The sequence below is a fragment of the Manacus candei genome, unplaced genomic scaffold, assembly GCF_025592945.1.
Source record: "Manacus candei isolate 608988 ecotype Guabito, Panama unplaced genomic scaffold, ASM2559294v1 h1tg000005l, whole genome shotgun sequence".
NCBI lineage: Eukaryota > Metazoa > Chordata > Aves > Passeriformes > Pipridae > Manacus > Manacus candei.
The window spans coordinates 23826115-23851837 of record NW_026138053.1 but is presented as its reverse complement, the minus strand read 5'-3'; the positions used below and the strand labels follow the sequence as shown (position 1 = coordinate 23851837).

At 48.9% G+C, this 25723-nt stretch overlaps 1 protein-coding gene across 1 annotated transcript in view; it reads left to right on the top strand.

Annotated features, from left to right (window-relative positions):
• The window catches only part of XPR1 (xenotropic and polytropic retrovirus receptor 1), a 105932-nt gene extending 87363 nt beyond the window's left edge, over nucleotides 1-18569 (top strand). The window contains exons 10-15 of the mRNA XM_051806132.1: nucleotides 658-823; nucleotides 2526-2717; nucleotides 15064-15230; nucleotides 15486-15625; nucleotides 16373-16594; nucleotides 18225-18569. Of these exons, the coding sequence (XP_051662092.1) occupies nucleotides 658-823; nucleotides 2526-2717; nucleotides 15064-15230; nucleotides 15486-15625; nucleotides 16373-16594; nucleotides 18225-18285 (948 nt within the window). The 3' untranslated portion in view covers nucleotides 18286-18569. The remainder of the gene's footprint in view (nucleotides 1-657; nucleotides 824-2525; nucleotides 2718-15063; nucleotides 15231-15485; nucleotides 15626-16372; nucleotides 16595-18224) is intronic.
• Nucleotides 18570-25723: the final 7154 nt, after the last annotated feature.

Below are 25723 nucleotides of genomic sequence, written 5' to 3'. Positions count from 1 at the left end.
GCTGTTAAAGCTTAGAGGGAAAGTGGCCTGGTATTGAGGGGGAGTCCAACTGCCAGTTAATAGGTTTTCCTCTACCCTTTCTTTAACTCTTTCCCTGCTGGAGGCATTGGAAGATCCAGTAACAATCCTCACTATTCCAGCTTCTAACACGAAAGAGCAACTGGTGAGTTTACTAAACCGAGGCATGATCAGACTAGTGGCCATGCTGAGGGTCTAAATCCAACTGACATTAAGTGTGAGGGAGAAGGTAAGTGTGGAAGATGTCAATAGACACGGTGTAAGTGCCTGAAAGAAAGAGCTGGTCAAAATGAGGAGTGACGGGAGAAATGGAGCTGTATAGAGCTCTTACATGGAGACTGGGAGTTTCTGGGAAAGGGCTTGGTTGGAGGAGACTGGGCTGTTCTGCCAGTAAAAAACAAAAGGGTGAGGGACACAGAATATCTGCATTCAGGAGGACGAAAGCAGGAATGTTCCTTGTGCTAAAAGTGAGGAGGTAGTTATCCTTTTTTGTCAGCTGAAGCAAAAGGTCAGCAATAAATCTTCAAGCATTTCTGTTATTTCCATATTTGTTCAGTGCTGTGATGTCCTGCCACTGCATTTAGATGCCTTTGACACAGCCATGAATTATTCCTGCTTTTTTTTTTCTTCTCCTGACAGTTTCGAGTGTTCACCGCTCCCTTCCACAAGGTAGGCTTCGCAGATTTCTGGCTGGCTGATCAGCTCAACAGCCTGGTTGTGATTCTCATGGACTTGGAATACATGATCTGCTTCTACAGCTTTGAGGTTCAGTGGGAGAACAATGCTGGACTTCTGGCAAATACAGGTAGAGTAATGCTGATGGCCCACGTGAACACGGTCAAAATGACCTGAAAAACACTGAGCAAGGCAGCTTCATAATTATCTGTTTTGAAGAGGGCTACAAATGATATAGGAAATTAAATTAATAGGCGTTTCTTGTAAACACAGCATTAGAGACATTCTCCCCTTTCTTACTTCCATCCGGAGAAATGGAATTTCACATGAGTGTTCATTTCCTAATCCAGTCATTTGGCCCGACGTGTATATTCATCAGAGAATTTAGACACAGCACTACTGATTGGGAAGAGAAATCATTTTCCTGGCATTGTTGTTTTATTTCATTGTAGTTTGAGCATGTGTTTACCTTTAGCCTGTTCCTATTGCTCAGTGTGAAAACAAGTTGCCTGAGCCTGTTTACCACAGTTTTCTGTGCTGTAGCCTTACAGGCTCCACCGCACTTCCCTGAAGCAAGAGAGGATGGAAAAAATCTCTTTAGTGCCACCCCTTATCCAATTTGAGTTGATGTTGTGATGTCAGTGTTGTCCATGCTCTGCCTTCCCTTCTTTCTAGCCAGAAGGGCCACAGAGCTGGAATATGAATTTTGACTTTGGTTTTCCCAGCGGCAAAACAGTACCTGTCTTCTTGGGGATTGGGCTGTTGTCTTTCCATTTTCAGCAGTGACTGCTGGCAAATTGTGTTGTCTGATGGTTTTGACACTTGCTGAAAATTTGCTGTGTGCTTCAATAAGCATCAGTGTTCACTTTGTTCTTCCAATCTGTCTCATCTTTCCCTTCCCTATAAGACAGCGTTGCAAGTAGCTAAATATTTACTTATTAAAAATAAAAATGAAATACATGAAGCAACTGAGTGCCTAGCAGTTTGTCCTCTTCCAATCCAAGCAGTGGAGTGATGGCGCAGTGCTTTGAGATAAATATCAACTAATAACTTGTCTCTGTTTGTGTGAATAAGAAACAAATGATTGCTAGTTGGGGGGGTGTTTGGTTTATGTGCTGATTGAGACAGCAGAAGAATATGGACTCCTTGGGGGGTTCCAGGCAGAGCTGGGAGTTTCCTGGTCACCTCCTCAACCAAAAAAAGGCTTTCAAACATCACGGGGATGACAAAATGACATGGTGTGTAGTTGCTTCCCATCCTTGTTTTTGAGGCAAGGCCTGGGTTTGCTTTTTAAAAATCAAAGAAAAAAAACCCCAAACTCAATCCCATACTGAAATTTGTTTTTTCCTATTACAGTGTACAAGGAAAATGGGTCAAGGACATCTTGGGCAAAGTAGCCTTTTAGAGCTGTCCTGCAGAGTTTCTAAGTGCTCTCCCATTTATGCACAAAAATCCAGTGTCGAAGGCCTTTTGTAATTCCATCCTTAATTTGATTATTCACAGTACTGCCAACAGCATGAAACACATTTAAAAATAGATTATTCCTAAAATTCTTGCATGTTAGTTATAATTAGCAGCAGTGAGAGAGTTAGGTGATGATCTGTCTGGATGTGTTATTGATGTTGTGTCACCTGAATACCTCAGAGATAGAATATAGAGCTCTGGGATACTTTCTGGGGATGGGCTTCTTGCTGTTTGGGGTGTGCGTGTGCCTGAGTACAAAGCGTTGATGGGGAATTGCTGTCACATCAAGGGATATTGCAGAAAGGAAGAAAACAGTAGCTCTTAAACTTTTAGTTTTAAGAGTTTTAACTCTTTTTCTTTTCTTGCAGATAATCAGATTTGTAACAGCTACTCCTACGGAGTGAGAGCAGTCGTCCAGTGCATCCCTGCTTGGTTGCGATTCATCCAGTGCCTGCGCCGTTACCGTGATAACAAACGGGCCTTTCATCTGGTTAACGCTGGAAAATATTCCACCACCTTCTTCGTGGTGACATTTGCAGCCCTCTACAGCACTCACAAAGGTATCAGGGATGTTTGAAAATCCTTCACAACTCATGGGATTTGCTTTTTTACCTGAGAGAAGCTCAGAATCTGGCAGGTTTTTTGTGTGTGTGTTTTCGCACCTGTGAAACATCTCTGTGGAGAGGCAGAGACCTACCTTGCTTGTAAAGAGTGTTTTAAGATCTTATTTTAGGTGTTTTTCACATCCCTGGTCTGCTTAGAATTGCGCTTATGGAGCGTGGGAGAGAATTTTCAGGTTTCTCTCTCCGTAAAGGGGAAAACTGAAATACCTGTCAGGTTTTGCTGTGAAGGGAGGTGAATGGGAGGGAGAGGTATGAGGAAAGGGATAACACAGGAAATACTTCTCCCTTAGTATTCATGAACAACCTGGATCATCTGAATAATCGATCCATCCATTCCTAAATGTGGAGGCATGTGCACAGTGCCAGGAAAATGCTCTCCCTGGATTTTCCTGTGTGACTCTGTCCATGTTTTTTCTGCAGCTGGTAAGGAGTTGTTTCCAATCCATTTAACTGCAGATTGAGCTCTGATCCCTGAAGTTCCTCATCTCCCTGGAAACGACAATTACTCGACTCTCTTCTTGTTCTGAAGGAAAAAGCTTTTAGTTTCTGCACTTCAGGCAGTCGCCCTGCCTTTCATTGTTCTGAAGTCCTAAAAGCTGTATTCTTTCACTTGAGATTATATGCCTTCTGTATCTCCAGAAATTAGCAACCACACACAGTCGTGAGCAATTACCTCCCCTGGAATATTATTGTGGTGAGGCAGGCAGAAGTGTTCAAGGCATAATTCTAGTTAACATGCTGGTTTTTTGGAGGGGTGGCAGGGTTATGAGAAACCTTCCCGTGGCCAAGTGTCTGTTTTGACATAGCCGGGCCTGAAGTCACACTGATGATGTTTGTCAGGCCTTGCATTTTAATGGCAGAGGAGTGCAGTGGCTCAGGCTGGCTGAAGGCTGGGAGTTGGGTGCTCTGTATCTGGTGTGGGAGCATCTTCTGTGCATCCCCTCACCGCTGCCACGTCCCTGGAGCTTATTCCTGCTTTAACTTGTTTGCTCACTGACATTCTGCAGCCCTGCAGTCCAGTTAGTCACCACTGCCAAACCCTGGGATGAGACACGTACAGATTGCCTGGCTGTGTAGTCACTGCTTGTATCTTTTATATACAGTGCAGCTTTGGGGAGGCTGACTAATGCTTCTCCTCCCCGGGGGCACACTCTGGCAGAGCCTTCAGTGGGAACGTTGGGGTAGGTTTGGAACCAAGAGGAAAACCAGCATCTGTCAAAATATCCTGTTGAAGAGTTTTACCTCTTTCTACTGCCCTCGAGGTTTGCATCTGCGTCAGTGCTGCTGTTCTGGTTGCTGCCATACACAACTGGTGTCCCCTCTCCCAGCCTGGCAGGGAGTGGGCTGTAATGAGGTGTTTACGAGCCAGGCACGGGACTTGTTCCAATTGCTGTGAGATGTCCATGACTCCCAGCCTTTGTCTGTCCAGTTTGTTAGTGGGAGTCAATAGCATGTAGTTGCTGGTATCATACAAAAAAAAATTTGGAAGCTTTGTGGCCTTTGGAAATTGCATGTTAGCACTGATTTATAAATGCCACTGTGCCTGGGCTTTCAGAGGGCTGCCTAAAGACCTCGCCACGTCCTCTCAGCCCTGTAGGCCCCTTCCCATCCTGCCATAAATGCACTTTCTAATATGCTGTACCTGTTAAGAATCCAATTTTATCTATGTGCTTTACATAGATTCCCAGTTCTTCTTGAACTTGGAATCAGATGGTCTGTCATCAAGTTGTTATGATGCTACTGTTGAAAATAGATTTACTGCTTGCTCACACCTTCTCTGTGTCTGCCCAAAGATAGCAAACACCCATCTCTTACCTACAAAACATCTGCTGGAGGGAGCTATGTGCTGTTAAGAAAGCACTGCCCAAAACAAGTGTGACAAATTGGTAAAGATTCTTGCTCCTTAGACCTGCTCTAAAGAGCAGTATGTAATGAACCTGTTCATTGCTGTGGTATCAAGAGTTTTATTTTGAAACAGTCTTCCATGCCTGTGCTTGCAAGCGTATGACTTATACCTCTGGCATGACAGCTTTTGGCTGCCAGGACAAGAGGGTAATCAGTGGCCTTTCCTTGGGAGGTCAGGTAATGTACACCAGTGCCTGTTCTCCACTTGGGAGGCCTGGGGACCTCACAGCCCTCTGAGAAGTCTCGTCTTCCCCCCTTCATTTGAACACTGGATAATTTGTAGCTGGTCTGTAGCTTGTGCCTGCCAGCGGTGGAGAAGATGGACTGTGTGGCTGGGAGGGTTTGTTGACATGGAAAGCCACCTAATTCATACAGAGTGCACTGACAGCATACTTGTGCTGTGTTTTCCTGTGCTTGCTGCTGGAAAACAACTTGAGCTAAAGAAATGTACAAATGCCACTTTATTATGTTTAAGTGATGTTTATGCAGCTTCTAATCACACGTGGTACTCCCTTCTCCAAACCTCCTGTGGAGAAGGATCCCCCCCCCCAGTAACACCATGTACTGTGGGCTCTTGACAAGTATCTGTTTCCCCAGAATATCCCTGTTTAATAATTCATGTTGCTCAGGCAGTGCATAATTCCAATTCTTTCTTCCCTCAGAGAAGCCCTTTCTTTACTTTTCTTCCCTTGGATTTAGATGCAGGATGCAATTTTCTCTTCTAATTGCAGCCGGGATGTCAGACCGCTAAGATACCAAAGCAAATTCCGTTAGGTTTTCCCTCTCAAAAATTGCAATCCTGTTGTCCTGGGACTAGGCTAGTTTTACAGGGGTAACTCCAAGCTATCATTTTGATATTCAGATATCACTGGGATTAGCGAAGTGGAAGTAGCTACCCCAGAACACAAGCCTGGAGCAGGCGGTGGTTGCGTAGACAAGTGCTGATTTTGTCACGGCTCGCAAACACAACCACGTTTCAGGGACGACAGCAACAACACAAGGACAACTGTTGCTGAGCTCCCAAAGGAAGAATTCTCAGTATTTTTATACCGCCCAAAGGAATGGGAAGCAAAGGCCGTGCTCTGTAAATATAGTCCTGCGGGGTATGTTTGCTCAGGCAAATGAGGCATAGCTGTAACTCTAAGCTACCTGGCAACTGGGGGACCCAGTCCCTGGCCACTCCAGAAGCCTCTGTCTGTCCCCACCTCTTTCCCACCCTTTCTTTGCACTAAGGAGTTCAGTGCTGGCATTAAGTTCCCTGGCAGTGCTGAGTATCTTTCCCCAGAGCCAGCCAACAGGGTATTATATTGCCTTACTTAATGTCTACAGAAACCTACGTGGTGCTGGGGAAACAAATGATGAAGCCCAAGCCTGCAGCAGAATATTTACCTCGAATGCAGTGTTGTTTTGATGCACAACTACTTTTTGCAGTGTTTTCACTCTGCCAAAAGCAGATGTGGTTTCCATGACAAATACACCAGTAAAGCAACTCCCACTGGAGTCCAGCTTATCGCAGCATTCATAGAGTCATAGAGTGTTATGGGTTGGAGGGGACCTTAAAGATCATCTTGTTCCAACCTCCTGCCATGGGCAGGGACCCTTCCACTAGATCACGTTGTTCAGAGCCCCATCCAACCTGGCCTTGAACACTTCCAGGGATGGGGCAGCCACAGCTTCTCTGGGCAACCTGTACCAGGGCCTCCCCACCCTCACAGTGAAGAATTTCTTCCCAATATCCCACCTAACCCTGCCCTCTGTCAGTGGGAAACCATTCACCCTTTTCTTATCACTCCAGGCCTTGTCCATAGTCCCTCTCCAGCTCTCTTGGAGCCTATTTAGGCACTGGAAGGGACTCTGAGGTCTCCCTGGAGCCTTCTCCTCTCCAGGCTGAACAATCCCTATTCTCTCAGCCTGTCTCCATAGCAGAGGTGCTCCAGCCCTTACAGCATCTTAGTGGCCTCATCTGGACTTGCTCCAACAGGTCCATGTCCTTCTTATATCTTGAGGGCCCCAGAGATGGAAATCAATAGGGATCCCTCTTGTATAAAGTGTACTTGCATTAAATAAGGCACACTGACACACCTGGAATAACAAGCCTTGTTTTCACTGCTCACTTGGACCTGGCTCAGGCTGTATAAGACAGGATTGTTTTGTTTAGGTGGCAGCTCTTCTGAGAAACAGTGCAGCTGGAGTTGTGTTGTACTACTTCTAGGAGTGCTGGTCATTTCTTAAGCTTCAGGCATGTTTTTATGCTCCAGCTTTATTCTTTGTAAAATTAGACACATCATGGTTTTTCTGCTGTCAGTTTTCTCTTACCTTGATGGCTTTTGCTCCCGTGATGTCATTGGAAATACCTGGCTCACATAGAATATAGATTTGACTTCTGTACTTGAAGAACTGAACTCCTTTAGTGCTTTGCTCTCTTCTATCATTTTCTTGTTTTGTGGGATTTGCTGGTTCAACCTGACCATTTGTTCTTTACTGTGGTATTGGGTTAAAATTGGCTATGTGGGATTTTATCCTCCAGCTGGAAGGTAGAATGGTTTATGGACTTTGTCAGTTTGATTTACACAGCTTATTCGATGAAATCCTTGTGATCTGAGCAGTATCCTGCTATTTATTAACCTCCAAATTATTCCAGAGTTAATCTGTGTGGCCTGGAAACTTGAGTAAGTGTCTCTTCTTCCATCCTGCTCCCACACCTTTTCCAGGCACTCCAAATGAGCCTGCTGAACACTAGCTGTCATTGGCTTGGGGGTGCCCTGGAGAGCCTTAGGTCGGTCTAAGATAATGGAACTGCCACGCACTTTCTCATTAAACAGCCCAGGAAATTGGCAGTAATTAAAAATACCGAAATTAACTAAATAGGGCTGTCTCTGAAGAGTAGTGCTTCTGTCTGTGCTCTCACCATCACTTCAGAAACAGGCTTCTCTGGAGTGATGTCTAGTTTGTGTTTTTTAAAGCCAGCCTAAGAGAAAATGGTGGAATTCCTTGCCTTGCCAAGGAATAGAGACACAAAGTGTCAAGGCAAGAGCCACCCTGTGATTAATGGGCTTTTGCAGGAAGGTGTTGGACCGTCCCTTACTAACAGAGAGGTTCGACCAGGTCTGACCAGAGGAAGAATGGGAAATGTGCTGCTTTTTTGGAAAATGCAGTGGAAGATGCCTAGTTCTGGTAACTGCTCCCAGTCCTCATTAACCACGGTGGCTTCAGCCGTTACCAGCGGTGACACCGGCTGGCATAGCCGATGTCACGCTGGGATGCATCGCTGGTTCTCCCACGGTCTGTCCCCATGCAGAGCCCTGGGGAAGGCTGTGACTTCAGGGGAAGGATGGTGGTGCACAGCAGGAACAGGGAGAGGCTGGGGTGACATCCAGCTGTGGCGCTGGGAGCTGCAGGAGGTACCTGGCTGCACCTCGGCTCTGCTGCTGGAGCTCTGGGTGGTGGTTGTGTCACTCAGCCCTTGTCAATACCCTGTTAGAACCTGCAGGTTGCAACCCCGTGGAGTGAGTTTGCTGGTAGGTGGGACAATAATTCACTGTGATCCTACATGGTTACAGCAGGAGGGAACGAGGTAATGTGAGAACTAGGACTAAAATTGCTTTTATAGGAATGAGACATTGGTGCAACAGTGTATAGTGCCTCAACTGAGATAATTTTATTTCTAGGGAGTGGGGCAAGGCAAAATAAGTGGACAAGCAGAATTTCCTTTTTGAAGAAGTACAAAAATTCTAAAAAAAATCACAAAGGAATGAAGCAAGTAGAATTTGTGAGATCCTGTTCCCTCAGTTCTGCGTCAGTACAAGACCTCCCATCTCTCCCCCTCCTTCTCAGTGCTGAAAGAACTGTCAGAGTTTGATTTAGGTGTCATGAGAGCCGTACAGAGTGCTTGGATTGACCTCTTCAAGTAAAACAAACTTTGTAATGGGATTAACTGGCTTCTTTCTTAATGCTCCCCGCTTTCGCACGGCTTCCCTTAGCACAGCACACTGGCAACTCCGTCAGGATGATTATTTGGAGCCAAAACATGCAACGTCTGTCACATTGCTGTGAGCTAGGATGAATTTTTGTCTGAAACCCTGTCATCCTGTGCCCAGGAGGCCTTCGGTAATGAGTTGTGTTCATTAGCCAGTCTTTCTGATCCTTCCCATCAGAGCAGCAGCGGTGTCATTAGTGAGGAACTGGGAGGCATTGCCGTGGGCAAACATTTCCAGCCCGGCCTCTGACCTCCTCCCGGATTTGACATGGGGCTCTGTGGCACCCTGGTTTCTCCGGGCCAGCTTGTTAGCTCCTCTGGTTGCCTAAACACCTATCCCAGTGATGTTGCTTTGGGTTGGAGCTGGGAAGAGTGAGGAGCACCCCGGGAAGTATGCGGCAGGACCACCCTGGCCGGGGCGGAGGTGCCGGTGAGCCTGCGGTAAGTGTGCAGGGAAGGAGAGAGGAGGCAGCAACCTCTGCTCCATGGGCAGCCTGGGAAGGGGGGTTTAGAGTGATTTCAGGAACTGCCACCACACCCTGCACAAATGAGGCATAAAATCCCGCTGGGAAATCTTGCTGTGCTTTGTAGGTCTGCAAATGTCAAGCAGGACACTGGGGACACTCCATGGGGGAGAGGCGACCTGGGCACCCCATGGCTGTGTAATCTGTGGGTTTGCTTCTTAGGATTGCAGCTGAGAGGAGTTGGGCTTTAAGAGCTGGGATTTGGAAAGTGCACTAAGCATATCATTGTATCACTTATTACACTTTGGTGTTAAAGGTGGCTGGGGAAATGGGAACGCTAATGAATGAGGTGTAAGTAAAAAGAGTGACCTACTGATACTTCATTTCACAGGCACTTAAGAGGGGAAGCCTGACCTTTTTTTTTAATGGAACATTTTAAGAAAAGCAACTGACTGCATTACAAATGATCTTCCTGTCAGATCTGGACAGGATTTGGAGTTCTGTGGTGTTGCAGAAATGCAGGCTATGCAATCCTTCGACAATTTATTTTGTTTTAGTGGTTTTTCGGTTGCTATTATATTTTGAAAGAATCTGCTGTTGGACCTCAAAGCACTATAGAGGTAGCAGATGACATTGTGTCCCAATCCCTAAATTGTCCACTGAAGGTCCTGATTACGAAGCTATTTATTTCTGGTTGTGAATCCAAACATCTTATTAGTGAGACTGCTGGCAAATGCTTATATTGGAAACCACATCCTTCTCAAGATAGTGATTAAACATCCCCTACAAACACCTCTCAAATGCTAGACAAGCCTCCAGGAGAAGAATCAGCTCAAATCTCAGCCATGACTGATAATGCTTCCTCCTGTTTGCAATTAAGTCACACTTGTCTGTGAGGTAAGAGCCATGAGTTTGCTGCCATGCCTTGAAATTAGACACGGTTTTATTGTCCTACAAACCCAGTGCAAACCTGCAGAGGATTTTTGTCCAAACACGATTTGGGGATTTCCCTGCTCTACAAATCAAGAAGAAATGAGATGTTGCCTCCTGACAGTTCTTCACTGTGCTGTGTTTTGCTGCTTTGCTTTAAATTGTGCCTGGAGGCAATCGCAGAGGTTTGCACGATCCAACAGGAGGTTCTTCCTGCGAAATAGGACTTGGCAAAGCCCGTCAGCACAAGGTGGCAAGTCCTCCACGTGCTCCCGTGGATAATTTGCCTTTTTACTGCATTAATAAGTCCACTGTCATGTCCTGGCTCTGCCATTGATCAGTGTTAAACGGTGGGACACGCTGGCTGGGCAGGAAGGCAGCGCTGCTGCTCACCCCTCATTAAGACATCTAATTACTGAGGGAGCTGTAATGCTGCGCTGGGAGCAGTGAGGTGTTAGACAAATGCTTTGGGGTGTCACTCTGATGGCAGGTCTTATGTAGATAAGTCACTTCGGGCTGTCACCTCGCTCCTGTGGTGTGCTGGGATGGAGTTAATGGGCACACATCGTCCCCAGGCCTGCTCGGTGCTCCGGTGTCTTGCCTCGCACACTGTAAATGTATCTGTTTGTGCTTTGCTTCTGCTTAAATCTGCAGTTGAGGCTGAGTTTGGCTTGCCTGGACCAAGAGGTTTTTAGCTGGCAGAGCTGCCGTGGCTGGGTCGGTGTTGGCTGATATGTATCAGGGCTTACCTGGCTGTGTTCCCTGATAACCTCCTGCTTCCTACAGCTTTTATCACAGCCTTCCCCATCAGCACAGACCACAGCCAGCCGCGACGGCTGACACACCAGGAATGCTTATCGAGGGCCATTGTGCTCTTATCCAGCCCTTCAATAATACATGGCATTGATTTTTGCTGTGTTGAATACTATATAGTGTTTACATTCTCAGGAATAATTCAGCAGGGTAAACAGACAGTATTCTTTGGAAGTAAAGTCAATATTAAGAGCGTTCGGGATAACATTTGCAGTCTCCCTTTGATGGAAAGCAACCTTTTCTCTTGCCTGTGTTTCGAAGGGGCCATAACTCCTACAGAGCAGTATTACCTCAGAATGCCAGTCAGATACTGTGGCCCCTGGAGCTGGTTTGGGGATCCAAGATATTGTCTATCAGCAGTTTTTGCAGGCAGTAAATTCTGCTGCTGCAAGTGCCTTTGGCTGTTTTCTGGGACTGTGGCCATTCACAGCTTCAGTTCAAAGGTGGAAGCCATCCATTATTTATCTAGTTGACCTTCTGGAGCAATTTGCAGGTGTATTTGTGCAGAGTGTCTGCTGGAATAGCCTTTTATAGGGTAAACTGAGGATGCTAATGGAAATTTTGTGGTGAAGGCTGCAAACAGCTCCCGTGGTTCTCTGCTTCCCTTTGGCTTTGTGGCAAGTGGAGACAGCAGGGCACTGTGGACTCAAACAGCCTCTGACATAACTGAACACCAGTTGCAAGCATGGTAGTGTGAACACTGAGATCAGCCCATCCTCAGGGTTAGAGCTGCACCTGCAGCTTCGTGCACTGAGGTTTTGTGCTGGTGGTGTTTTGTCCTGCACGTGCTGCTTTGAATAACTGTAGCTCAGGAAGTTGCTCCATGGTGATGCCCTTTGGAGCATCAAGTAGGAAGGTCCTTTGTGCCCCTCTTGGGTGGACTGGCAGTGGTGCTGCCAAAAGGTTGCTGCAGTCCATAGGAGGTTGAAAACTTGCTCTTTTTTCCTTCTTGGAAAGGTAGAGATCTGCCAGGTGTCCAGAGCGCTTCTCTCATCCTGAGAGTTTCCCTCTCTCGTGGTTTTTGGTGTTTTCTAGCACATCATTAAACAAAGAAAAAACACAGGATGAAACAGTTCCTGCTTAAACAGACCCTGACATCATCATACATATGCAGAGCTCTGTATTGCTTCTGGAAAACTGGCAGGCCAGGAGTTGATGGAGCCTCTGGGCAGAATATGAATGCCTTGATTTTCTCTCCCCTGAGCAGCAGTGAAGAGGGCTGCTAGGACCAGCCAGCAGAGACCGAGCTATAATTGCTTGCCTGGAGCAGTAACATATTTCTGTACACCAGCTGAATACCAATGAGGACAGAAGGAAGGAAGGTATCAAACAGAACTGCAGGCAGGAGGAAAAGAATAAGTGATTAAAGTAAGGGACTTGGAGGCCAGGGCTGAAGACAATAGGCTGGTTCTGATTAGAGCATTTTAACAGGGAGTGATTTGGGGTTTTAATGAATTTTTTTCAGGAGCTGAATGCATTGCAGAGTGGGTTGGTGAGAGAGCAAGCAGGAGCAAGGGGCCAGCAGCGTGACAGCAGGTGCCCCTGAAAAGGCTGGTGCAGAGATAGAAGCAGGGAGAGGGAGCTGAGACCGGAGTAACCTAACTGAAAGCATGCACGTCCTTTTGAGATTGGCGAGGTTAATGCCATAAAATTTCTCAATTGGGCCTTTTTCTTCCCAGTTCACCTTCCTGTAATTGCATGCAAGAACCTGTCCCACGTGCCCTGGGACGAACCTGCCTGAGGAGGGAGTTTGGACCAGGTGACCCAGTGTGGTCCCTTCCAACCTGACCCATTCCATGATTTAGGTTTAAGCAGCAAGATCCTTTGAAATCCCCTCTTCCTATGTAATTGCCAACTTAGGATACAGTTTTGTTAGCCCCTTAGGTAGTTTGAGATGATAGTCAGGGGCCAGACTGCAGAACTCCAAAGGAGCACCCAGCAGTGCCACTTCCCTGCTCTTCTCCCTGCACCTGCAGGGCATGGCTCGTGCCAGGGATGTGGCTGAAGGCGTGGTGATGGATGGGACTGGCTGCACTGCCTTCTCCATGGCTGCTCCATGGGTGTGGAGTAAGACTCAGTTCATTTGAATTAAGGAAAAAAAAAAACAAACCAAATACAAAACAGCATCATGTAACTAACCTTCAAGACTCAGATAATAGGAAGCATTACAGCCTCTCAGGATGGTTTGGGGAATTTTAGGTGTTAAGAAAGCACATACAACCCATCAGCTGCCTCTGAATTATCCTTTAGGATCTGGTAGTGGGAACTAAACATGGAGATCTAATGAGCTAAAAATAATGCTGGAAAGAACAGCCTTAGTGTCTCTGAGTCACCGAATGTCAGCATCTGCCTTTTCTTCCTGAAATAATGTAGAGGAGGCTTTGGAGGAGCTGATGGGGGAGAACGAAACCTCGCAGCAGAGCCCTCATTGCTAAGCTCCAAAAACCTCACCTGTGTCCCCTCCTGTGGGCAGCTGCACTTTAAAAATAGCCGGGGGAGATGGTTTCCAGGCAGCAGCGTTAACGTACCTGGGCATCCGAGCCCGTGTTCCGCAGGACTTGTGCGCTGCTCCCGGTGACGTCATGGCTCTGCAGCGGGAGGGATGCGGCGCTGGACCAGTCCCTGGGCACAGGCGAGGATGTGGGGCACTGCCCAAAGGCTCCCAGCCTTGCCCAGAAGCAGGGTAGCTGGTCAAACCTGAGACCTGCGGCGATCCCATGTCCTTTCCCTCCGCCGATGAGAAGCTTCGGTGCAGAACAGGCTTTGCTGCATAAGCGCCGTTAATAGGTTTGCTTTAGGGGGTGTGTTTTGAGTGGAGAAGGAGTGTGTGTGTTTGACCTATATCCTGCACATCATGTCCAGGAAGCCTGAAAGGCGTAATGGGAGGAACGTGCTCTCACACGATGCCTCTCATTTTCACCTCCATTAATTTTATCGGATTGCTGCGTTACATTTGGATTGTAATTGTTAGAAACACAAAGGGAAGGGGAGGGCAAATTGCCCTGTTGCTCCCTCGGTGATCAGCGTTGGGGATTCTGTTGTTTTAAAGACACATGTATGGAAAACAATGCTGTCACTTGGTGTGGCATCGGGTTTGGACTGAAAACATTATGCCTTTTATGTGCTGTAAGTGTTATTTGCTTTGTTAGAGGGAATCAGTGAATGGGCAATTGCCAAAGGAGGAGATTCCTGCTAGCAGTGAGATGCAAAGTGCCTCAGCCTTCCAAAGCATCATAATGTGTTTTATTTGTATGAATTTTATGAACCATCTTTTCAAAAGCAAACAGAATTATCAGATCTGTTTTGTTTTCCCCCAGCCAACTGATGTAGGGAAATGCAGCTGAATTGAGAGCAGTGTAACCTTTTAAGGGGGGAATGGGAAACAACTTGGTTGGAAAAACATATCCGAGATGAGCAGATGGTGGGCTCACGGTCCCCTTGTTTCCAAAGAGGAGCCCTATTATGGGTATTTAAAAGTCAGAGCCGCCTCAGGATTTATACATACTTGTTAATGTGTTTCTGCCTCCTTGCTTATTTTCCCTTGCCACCACAACCTCCGAAAAGGCTAATGGTAATTCCTGTACTGCCCATGCTGTTCTAGCCATTTAATGCACTAATTCACAGTTGTTTATGTTTATACAAACTCAAATATTTTTTTACCAGACCCTCCTGACTGAGCGTTGCCTCATTGCTGTATCCCTTGTACAAGCCCGTGTCCTTTGCAAAATGTGGCCCTCAGCTTCCACCTGCTGTTCAGAGCCAGAATGGCAGCTCTGCCACAAGTCCAAAATCATGGAATATCATGAGGTGGAAGAGACCCACAGGGATCATCGTGTCCAACTCCTGGCCCTGCACAGGACACCCCAAAAATCCCCCCATGTGCCTGAGAGCGTTGTCCAGACACTCCCTGAGCTCTGGGAACCTCGGGGCCGTGACCACTGCCCTGGGGAACCTGTTCCAAATATTACTGTAAATTTCAATCCCAAGTGCAAAATGTTGAACGAGATGAAAGTGGAATTTAAATAACAATATAAAGCAGGTCCTGGTAAGGCTTTTAGTTTGGTTCAGATTAGCTAGTTGGGTTTTCCTGGAGCTTGGATAAAAGGGGTGTGATTTCCACTGCTCAGTTAGTAGCTGGTTTAAGAAGCAATCTGCTTTCAGTTCTACAGGAGTGTGTTGTTCTTCTCTTTTCCAGCTAAAAACCACAGTGACACCCAAGTGTTCTTCTACCTGTGGATTATCTTCTGTTTCATCAGCTCGTGCTATACGCTCATTTGGGACCTGAAGATGGACTGGGGTCTCTTTGACAAAAATGCTGGTGAAAACACCTTTCTCCGAGAAGGGATTGTCTACCCACAGAAAGTGCGTATGCAGCCTGCTCTGACACTAGGAAAGGCTTTTAATATTTTAGCCAAACTTGATGAGTTTAGAGAATGTTGCAGTTGGCCACTGCATGCTGCAGGCTGGGATTTTCCAGCAGTAGAGTTGATTTGTTTCAAACGGGTCATTTCTGTTCGCTTTGCTAAAGGTCGAGCAGCAAATTCCGTAGCTTCCCAGAGAGGTCTCTTCTGTGCAGAGCGTGTCTGATGAGCTGTCCTGTTCCTGTCTTTTCCTCAGGCATACTACTATTGTGCCATTGTAGAAGATGTCATCCTGCGTTTTGCGTGGACCATCCAGATCTCCCTCACTTCCATGCAAATCTTTCCCTACGCTGGGGACATCATTTCTACTGTATTTGCCCCACTCGAGGTGTTCCGGTAAGGCTGCTGGACTCAACTCTTCCTTTCTCCTTTGCATTTTTACTGTGTAACATGAGCGTGAGGGGAAAAAGTGCCTTGATCCTTTGGCGTGGACTACGCAGTCCTTGAAATGGAAAACTGGGTCTGACAGGAATATTTAATCCACGCAGGGTGCTGAGTGAAGAAGGGTGTAGAGGGCTCTGCCACAGCGTGGGGCTGTGTCCTTCACGCTGTGCTTGCAGTTTGTTCTGAACCTTGACATGATCTTGAGGGGTTAGTTTTTACCAAATTTCTCCTCAAAATTTCCAGTTGAAATTTCCAGTTGGAATTTGACTCGATTCCCAAGTTTCCAATTTTCTGGATCTCTGCTGCTTTTCCAAATGCTAATTTGGGTTCTGTGTCATTGATTTGGATCCTGCAGGGTTCCCAGGGCTCTTTACACACTTGTACTCCAGGTGGAAACCCAACCCCACATCTTCCTGAGAAGAACTTGAAGCTGGCCCTCACTCAGGTAGATGCTGGAGGTTGTCTTTGGCTTTCCATGCTGTCCAGATTAGGGCTGTCATCGTTAGGACAATGAATGATGGGAAGATGTCTTGCAGGTGCTGCTGTTAGTCACTGGTTGTTTCTCCCTGCTCCCAGCCTATTCCCAGAGGCACTTTGATCCATGAGAAGAGTCAGTGGTATCCAGGTGCTTTTGCCAAACACAGGAAATGCCTGTAAAAGTGGAACTCGCTCGACAGTTTCCTCTTCTTCTCCATCCAGGCGGTTTGTGTGGAACTTCTTCCGCCTGGAAAACGAGCACCTGAACAACTGTGGTGAGTTCCGTGCCGTGAGGGACATCTCCGTGGCGCCGCTCAACGCCGACGACCTGACGCTCTTGGATCAGATGATGGACCAGGAGGACGGAGTTCGGAACCGCCGCAAGAACAAGCAGTGGAAGCGCAGCCTGAGCGTGTCCTTGCGCAGGCCTCGTCTGGCTTCACAGTACGTCCTGCCTCTCTAGTGCAGCAAAATCACCTCCTGGCATTGCTCTGAATGCCTGGGGGCCACTTATGGACTGGGAATCGGGCAAAGATCTCAGCCAAAACAAAACAGGTCCAGTGAGTAAACAGGGAATTGATCCATCCTTTACGTATCTTGGGGTTCTGGTAAAGCACTGGAAAAGGAGTTCCCTTTTTCCAAGATTCCCCTCCGGCAAAAATAGCCTGTAGGAGTTGCCAGAGATTACAAATGCAAAGAGAGGTTCTCTCTTCTTCTTGGCTGACCGTTTTAGGGGCTTATAAAAAAGGAGGGAGAGGGAATTTTTATACAGGCAGATAGTGACAGGATAAGAGGCAATGGTTTTAAATAGACTGAGAGCAGATTTAGATTGGATATTAAGAAGAAATTCTTCCCTGTGAGGGTGGTGAGGTCCTGCCACAGGTTGCCCAGAGAAGCTGTGGCTGCCCCATCCCTGGAAGTGTCCAAGGCCAGGTTGGATGGAGCCTGAGCAACCGGATCTAGTGAGTGACATCTCTGCCCGTGGCAGGGGGGTTGGAGGGAGATGATCTTGAAGGTCTGTTTCCACCCAAACCATTCTGCAATCCTATAAGATTCCAGTTATCCTTCAGTTAACATTCACATGTGAGATTTCAGGCTCCTTCCTCTCTCAAACCTAAACCTCTACATTTTTTTCTTCCCACCCATCATTCCTACGCCCCAAATGCTTCCCCCACCCCAGCCCCTGAACGTGTTGGCTGCCTGTCTTCCCTGCAGTGTCTGTGCTCTGAGCATCAGAGGGTGCTCCAGAGTCCTGGTGTCCCTCCTGCCCCAGCTGCACAGCTGCAGAGCCCTGCCCTTTGGCCAGGGAACAAGCTGGGACTCCTGGGAATGCTGAAGCACAGCGGGTCAGGAGTGTTGTGCAATCCCTGCAGCTCTGCATGGGAGGGGTGGGAGGAGGAGGCTGTGGCTGTCAGGAGAAGGGTGTGCTCTGGCCTGAGCCACAACCCTCGGGCTGTGCTTGGCTCATATCCGTGTTGGCTTAAAGTACACAGATGGGACCAACACCAACAGCCTGCTAGAGATTGAAAAGCTTTATGCAGAAGGGATGTGGGCCAAAGCCTGGTCAGATTCCCTACAACCATTCCCGTTTACCCCTCTGACACACAGCAAATGGAGATGTGAGTGACATATCCCAAAAGAACTTGCTGCTCCTTTGTGCAGCCCAGTGGCAGATCAAGCAGGATCTCTGCTGCAGGGGTTTGGTGGAGTTTTGTTGGGAGGGCTGGATGGATGTTCCACACCCAGCAGTGCCACGGTGTCCCTGGCCATTGGATGTCACAGCCTGGCAGGTGACACTGGCCATGGGCACAGGGTGGCCGGCGTGGTGAGGCGTGGGCAGTGCCACAGGAGGAGAATGCTGAGGGACAGCTGGGGTGTCTTTATAAGGCTCTGCTATTCCCAGTGGGAGTGGGAGGGTGTGAAACAGTTCCAGTAGCTTGTTTATTCCCTCTCTGCGTAAGAAAGACTTTTTTTTTCCCATTTTTCCCCCAAGTGCACTGCAAGTTTACTGTCTGTGTGTCGTAACGGGGGATTTCTTCTCCCCAGTGAGAGTTTTCCATTTGTTTTTTTCCAGGTCCAAGGCTTCTGACACGAAGGTATTGATAGAGGACCTAGCAAACGAAGTCAACACATGAGATGGCCACGTTCTCTTATTCCACATCCTTTGTTTTCTCGTTCTGTTCCCCTCTTCCCCAAGTAACCCGAATCTCTGGTACAGTTCCGGCTGAAAACAGGAGAAAACACTGAACACGTTTTCCGAGCTCTTCCAGACCAGATCCTATGGACTCCAACAAGCTCACTGTGTTTCATTTCTTTTCTTCTGGGTTAATTTTAATGTTCTATTTTAAACAAACAAACAAAAAAAAAAATAAAATATTTTACTTTGTTTTGCCAATAAAGAGGACAGTTCAGGAAAGAAGGATTGTTTACAGTCTCAACAAGGACATACAAACCTTATCTGGATAACGAAGCATCATAGGGACTCCCTCATGGGACAGTGCCGAGAGCACACTTGGTTTCTGCTTGGCCCGGTTTTGACTGGTTGAAACCGGACTTAAGTTTTTAAATCTGATTTTTTTGTTGGTGGTTTTTTTTTTTTATTATTATTTTTTTCCTTCATATCCAGCGCTGAGGCACTGGCTGCACTTGCAGGGAAAGTGCACTTAGAGCAGTATCTTCATTCATGAAGCTACTTTTTAATTTGATGTAACTTTTCTTATAATTTTTTTGGAAATACGATGTATCTGTTGCGTATAGTTTTCGCATTATTTATGAAACTTAACAACCGTATGAGAGTGACTTTGAGTCCTGTGCAATGAAGGTTGTAACGGTAAAACAAAGTGGGGAATGTAGATCTCCATCTCCAGGGTCGTGGGGTGATGCCCTCCAAATACCCCTCTCGTGAGACAACTTGCACCTGTGTGTACCTTCTCTCTCTTTCTTTCTTTTCAGTTTTATTTTAAACCAAAGTTTCTCCTTCTGATATTTTTTTTTTTTTTTTAGTTGCTGCTACTGCATCTGGGCATGTCTCTTGTGCCAGTTCAAGGCCAGCTTTTCCATGCAGCTGTGTGACAGTAGTGCAGATGGTCTTAAGGTGGTCCTAAGGAAAGGAGAGTCGGTTCCCACCAACAGCACAAAACGCTGGGCAAAAAAAAGGCTTCAAAACTTCATCCTCCAGATCAAAAAGCACTTTTCAAAGCCTTGGTGATCCTTAGATGGCATGAGGGCATCCTAGTCTGAGCAGAGAGAGCTTTTTGGGTGTTCTGCAACAGCTCAGCACAGCAAAGGGGACAAGGTGAGGAGGTGTGGGACAGGGGGGAGGAGGTTCAGCAGGCTGGGATTTTGGAGTGGTGGAGTGTTTCAGGGAGCATGGAAAGGACTGTGGTGTTGCCCACCTGATGGGGAAGGTGAGATTGAAAAAGGCTCTTCCTGTGGCTTCTGGTTTGGCAAAAAGCTGCTGTTTGCTATCCCAGTGAGCTGCCCTGTGGCTCGGCTGTTGCTCCTGCTCCTTGCCTCATCTTGTTATTCCAGCTGGAAAGGGGGATACTGTTGAGCAGACTTGGGTGAAGGACAGTTGTATTGCTGAGCAAATTATGTTGCAAGAGTGATGGGAATTTGATGGTCTCATTGGTCTCTCCTTCTGTGGAATGGGAAACACGGAGGCCCGCAGAGTCCTGCTGTCCTTCCCCTGGCATACCATGATCTCTGTGGGTCTGCAAGGGAGGAGTGAAACTCCTGGAGTAGGATGGAGTGTTGATGCCTGTCTGGTGACCTGCCTCTGGTCTGGGTGATGGAATTGCAGGAATCTCTGTTCAGTTGCTGTTTGGTGGTTGGTTTTTTTTAATTAGCTGTTAGTGTGGCTTCTCCCACGGCCGGTACGTTGCGTTTCCTCCGTTTGCCTGCTGTGCCTCTTGCCCAGAGGAACTGAAGAAGGAAACTTGGTTCTCTCCATTTAATTGGAAATAGATTAAAACTCAGTTGTGGTGCTCTCATCTCCCACTGTGTCAGGCTGCTCTGGTAGGAGGACAGCTGGACGAGCAGGGGTCGTGCTGTCCCCCCTGCTCTCAGCGCCCAGGAGCCTGTTTTCCTGTATTTAACTAACTCCCTTAGGTCTGTTGATTGTACTGAAACAGAGCATTCCTGTTTGTATTGAAGTGGAGTCTGAGATATAAAGCCCCTTAAATTATTGGGGGTTCCTAATTTACGTTGCAGCGGTTGGTGCTGTGTCCAAACCTCACGTAGGTGTTTCCAGCGGTGGGGGAGGAGGGCAGCTGCACCAGGAGGGGGGCAATCCAAAATTGTTTGGATTAATTAAAATCAAGTAACACCACTGGTGTTACTTAAGCGAGTGGGTTTTTGTACAAAGAAATGGAGCTTTACTAGTAACTTGTCCTTTCAGAGGGGAGTTAAAAATACAGAGAGACACTGTGAGCAATTTGGTCTAGTGGAAGGTGTCCCTGGCCAAGGCAGGGGGTTGGAGCTTATACGGTCTTTAAAGGCCCTTCCAACCCAAACCATTTCATGGTTCTGTGATTTGGAAGTGATGCCAGTCCCCTGGGAGCACTCTGCCTTCCTCAGCTGGGCTGGGGAGAGCAGGGCATGGCAGGGTGGCCTGTGTCCATCTGTCTGTCCTGCTGCTGCTCCGTCCGACCCTCCGCTTCCCAACCTGGTGGGCAGGGTCAGGGTGCAAGTGATTAAATTCTTACCCTGTAGTTTACCCAGATCTTTACAGGGAACAAGAATTCAGCCTGTCCATCTGCTCTGCTCTTTCCCTTCCCTTTTTCTCTGTCTTTGCTGGCATGAGAAGTAAGGAAAAAGAAAAAAGGGAGGTGGTGTGCTGCAGCTAGAAAACATTATCTCCTAAAATAAAACATCATCCCTTTTGGCAGTGAAGATGCTGTCTCGGGGGGGAAAGCAGCCTGAATTCCCAGAAGTGTGGCTTTTAAAGGCTCCTAGCTCCCAGCCCTCTGTCTGCCTGTTCCCTCCCTCCCAGAGATTTCCGAGAAGTCAGGCGTGCAGATTCCTCCTGAGAGCGAGCACTAAAGCCGGGATGGCTCCGAGTCTACGAGAACATCTGGCCAATAAAGGGAGACCTAATGAAGCAAAGCAGATGGTGAGAGAAAATAGCCCCGTTGCTCCTTGGGAGAGCAGCAGGAATGAGGGGAGAAGGGGCCATTCCCAGGGTGGCTTCATTTCCTAAGCCAGGCTTTGCTAATGGGTGCTTGGAGGGAGAGCAGCAGGGTGGCAGTCCAGAAGGATGGAGAGCAGAGTTAAAAGGATCTGGGGGAGTTTTATCCAGCACTTTAGTTGTTGGGATACAGCTGGATGGGAAGTGGAAGCTGAGGCAGGTCTGTGCTGTGGCTTTTTTGTGTTGGGTTCTGCTTCACCTCACAATTCAGTGGCTTTCAGAGGTTGTGGTGGTGTGGAGCTGCTTTGGTCTGGTGAAACCTTTAGGATGGTCCAGTCTGAGGGGAGGAGATGCCCTTTGAACTTGCGTCTCCATGCTGATTCCCTGTCACTTTCCATCCTGCTGCTCCTCCAGGGATTTTTGAATTGCAGGGGGTTAGGTGTTGCAGTATCCAGTTTATTTGCTGGCTGGGGTTCCCTGCGTGGCTTTGGGATGGTGTCTCTGGGCTCGGACAGGGTGATGCCATGCACCATGGGTGCGCTCCTGAGGGGACAGTGGGGCAGGTTTGGGATCTGCAGACTCGGCAAGCAGGAGCAGGAGCTGTTCCATCAGCAGGAACTGATGCTCTCCCACCACATTTTAAAAGAAATGCATTTGCAGTGCTCACGGCTGCAGCCTCTGTGTACCTGATAAGCTCCTACCTCTCACATCCAGGTGTGTTCCCAAAGTCAGCTGGTGCTCATCTGATGCCTTTCCAAGCCCTCATCATTCTGTTATTGTCTTTGCTGTTTGTCCAATGCCAATGAAAGGGGATGAAGGGCTGCAGCCTTTATCATGAACATCTTGGACTGGGGGAGATCTCTTGTGGAAATCTCAGCAGAGTTGGATGCTGCTGCTCCCACTTCCCTAAAAACTTCTTGTGCTGCTTGTTCTGCCTCCATGCCAGCACTCAGCCACTGCTGCAGTGTGGCAGACAGGGAGGGAAAGCACGTTCCTGGTTCAGGAGGTAACAATCCCTGGGTATTTTACCTTCCATTGACAAAGGAGATGGTGTGAAGCCTTTGAAATTGGCCTGTGTTTTGCACCACCGAGTGGATTTGGCCTTGTCCTGCAGGGATGCTGCTGTGCACCGCTCGCTGGGACGTGGTGTGTGCTCCAGGCTTTGGGGGTTGTGTCTCCAGCGTTGGGCCATCATGCTGGGATGTGTCCTGGGACTGGGACACGGCTTGGCTCCAGTTGGGAACACAAAAGCCACTTTGCTCACACACCACCTCCTGGCTCCATGCCCTCCCTCCTCTCCTCCACCCTTCTGCTTTGCACTCGCAGGGGGAAGATGATCTTCTGCCTTAAGCATTTTTTTTTAATTTATATTTTTATTCCAGAAGGCGATCGGATTGTTTTGTCTCCTTGGAAAAGAGGGGCTGGGGCTCCTGGGGGAAGAGTGGAAAATCCCTACGGTACCTCTGCAGCAGTCACGGCTGGGCTCAGTGGCTGTCACCTCATCAACCCTTGCCTCCTTTACATGACACCATCCCAAATTCCGTGCCTTGGGGTGAGCTGTCACCTGCCACCACAGGGTTAAACGGGTGTGTCAGCATCCCTGAGGTTCTTTGGTCCCTGCTGCAGCATCCAGGCTGCAGGGAAAGGGGAGGAAAGGGACAGCAACATGGAGTGTACCCAGATGCTGATGCCCCAGTCCTGTTCCTGGTGGGAGTCGGAGCCCGCTGTGGCCCTGGCACAGCTGTGCCACGGTGGGCAAGAGGCACCGGCCCTGCCTGACGCTCCCTCAAGCTCTAGAAACCAAATTGCAAACTCTTCACTCCAGAGGAGAAATTCGGCATCCTGGTAGAACTTGTGATGACCTCTCCATCCCGTAGGTCCTCCTGGCGAAGGATCGGCGTTTGGAAGGGGCCCAGGGTGGAATGCCACAGTTCCCCCTGGGTCCCACTGCCGCCTTCCCGTCCCCCTCCCCGCTGTGTTGGTCTAAATGATCTTTCTATGAAGCCCTGTAGATGTCAAAAGTAATTATGGAGTGTGATTAGTCCTCTGTGGGTGCTTTCTTTCTTCCCTCCTCCTTTCTCTTTTGCTATCCCCTTCTCCACTCTTCTTTTTTGGCTCAGTGGAAAAGGTGAGGACAAAGAATTGCCGCTTGCTTGGACTCATGATGTATCTGTGACTGCGCTATTAGCTGTCTCCTCCTTCCTCCCCCAAATGGATATAATTTTTGAAGTGTGGAATTCCCTTCTTGATAAGTAGGTTTAAAAAAAAAAAATACTGCACAATGTGATACTGTTTCATAGTTTCTAGGTGGTTGTATAAAGCAAAGTTACTGTGATTGTGTTTTTTCAAAGGAAAAAGTGATTGGTTACGAAATCTGTCCTTTTTTCATTATTACAAGCTCTTTGTTTTCCAATGATCTGATGGCTCTTTTGTCCCTGGTCTGTGTGTGTGTCTTCCCACCCCTGTGCTGCATCCACCCATGGAGCGTTGGCTCCCACTGCTCCGTGGCAACGCTGCTCTTGTACCTTTGGGAGCTGTGGGATGTTACTGGTGGTGGGAAGTGGGGAACATCCATGTCCTGGGAGGAGGTGGAGGTGCTTGGAGGAGAGAGATGTCTGAGGAGGGGTTGGAGGTGGGCAGGAGGGGCTCACAGGAAGGTGCCCAGGGCTCAATTGCAACGTGCCAGGGGCTGATGCTGGAGAAAACCTCCTGCCCAGACTTTGCTGCGCCAGACAAAGGCTCCTGGTCCTTCTGGAAGCCTTTGCTTGTCTCTCTCCAGCTTGTCTTCCAACCCAAGATGTTTTCCTGCCAGCACAGTGGGTGACCAGAGGCTGAGCAGCTCAGCCCTGGGTTGTCTGGGGTCTCTGCTCTTCATTTTGCTCCTTAAATCTCTTCATCGTCTCTTGCAATCAATCTTCCTCCAGAAGAGAGCCCAGTGCCTTGAAATCACTCTAAGCCTGTTGCTGCTCTCGCCGGCCACTTCCCAGAGATTTAATCCCGGCTGCAGCTCCCTCCTGGCACTGCCTGGCTGGTGGCAAGAGCCTGGCTGGTGGCAGGAGTTCGCCTGCTCTTGCTTTGGCACCTCAGCAGGAGGTTGGTTTGTCCCCAGCTGGATGGGGACAACTCCCAGACGTGTTTCACCTCCTCAGCCCGGGCAGAAGAGCCGAGATCCCTTTCTGGAATGGCGTGGAGGTAAGGATGGGTCCTGGCATCACAGGGGAGGTTGGACCCCAGCACTGGGGTGCAGGGTGAGGACGGTCTCTGTGCCTTGGGCTCTCCACACAAAACTGTCAGACGGCCCCTCCTGCCTGGGAGCAGCTGAGGGAAGATGCTTGGTCTGTCCCCCGTGGAGCAAGGAGTCATCCTGGCTGTCACCCCCACAGGGAAAGGAAGCCCTTGCTCTCACGTTTGGCCACGATGGAGGGCTACAGGGCCACAGGGGTGGCTGGGGACGTTTTAAGAAGATAAGAGTGATTTCTTGCTGCTCGTGCTGGCAGGGGCCGGCGCGGCCAGAGCCAGGAGGATTAAAACAATTTCATAATCCTGGTGATTTCCTTTTGATCGGGATTATGAAACCAATCACGAATATCAGAAGCCACAGCTTTTAAAGCAGCAGCCGGAGCGGGGCTGGGATGCCCATGGCCCCCACAGCGCCCCTCCTGCCCCCCAGGGACGGCAGGTCTGGCACCTCCAGGTAAGCACTGCCCACCCGGCACCCTCGTCCCGACTGGCGGGGTCTCGGAGGGGGCATGGGGGGGTTTGGGGCGTGGGGAGCGGGTGTGTGTCACATGCTGGATCTAGGGGTGATGATACGTGGATGCACCGAGCTCGGCTCCCACCATGCTCCCGCCTGGAGAGGCTCGGCTGGCCCTGCCTCGCCCTGGGGCCAGGCAGGATTTGGCCTCCAGGAAAGCAGGAATGTTTAGCACAGCTGCAAACGTGTGATGCTCACAGGAGGGTGCCGGCAGCCGGCAGGCTTTGCTGTTGGAGAGGGTTGTTGAAGAAAACACTCCCACCCCGCGGGACCACCCTCCCCCTCTTTTTGGAGCCTCTGGAAGCCCCAGCCACCCGGGCGGGACAGACAGACCCCTTGGCACCCAGTGCCCGGGGAGGTGGGCTGGGTTTGCTCCCGCCGCCTCCCCAGCCCGCAGCCCAGACAAAAGACATTCCTGAGAGCGGGCCAAGGCAGCTGGGATCCCTCCGTCCCGGGGTGTTGGATTCCTCTCCTGTGGGGTCCCCTCGGTGGCAACGCGGGGTGTTGGGTCGCCCCTTCTGTCCCTGACGTGTCGCGTGGCCGCGGTGGCATCGCCCTTCGGGGCCACCCGGCCGCCGGAGCGGGGACGGGCCGGGTTTGGCCGAGTGCCCCGGCTCCTCTCCCCCCATGTCCCGCAGAGGAGGAGGAGGAGGAGGAGGAGGCGGCCGGGGCGGGAGGCAGGGCCAGCCAC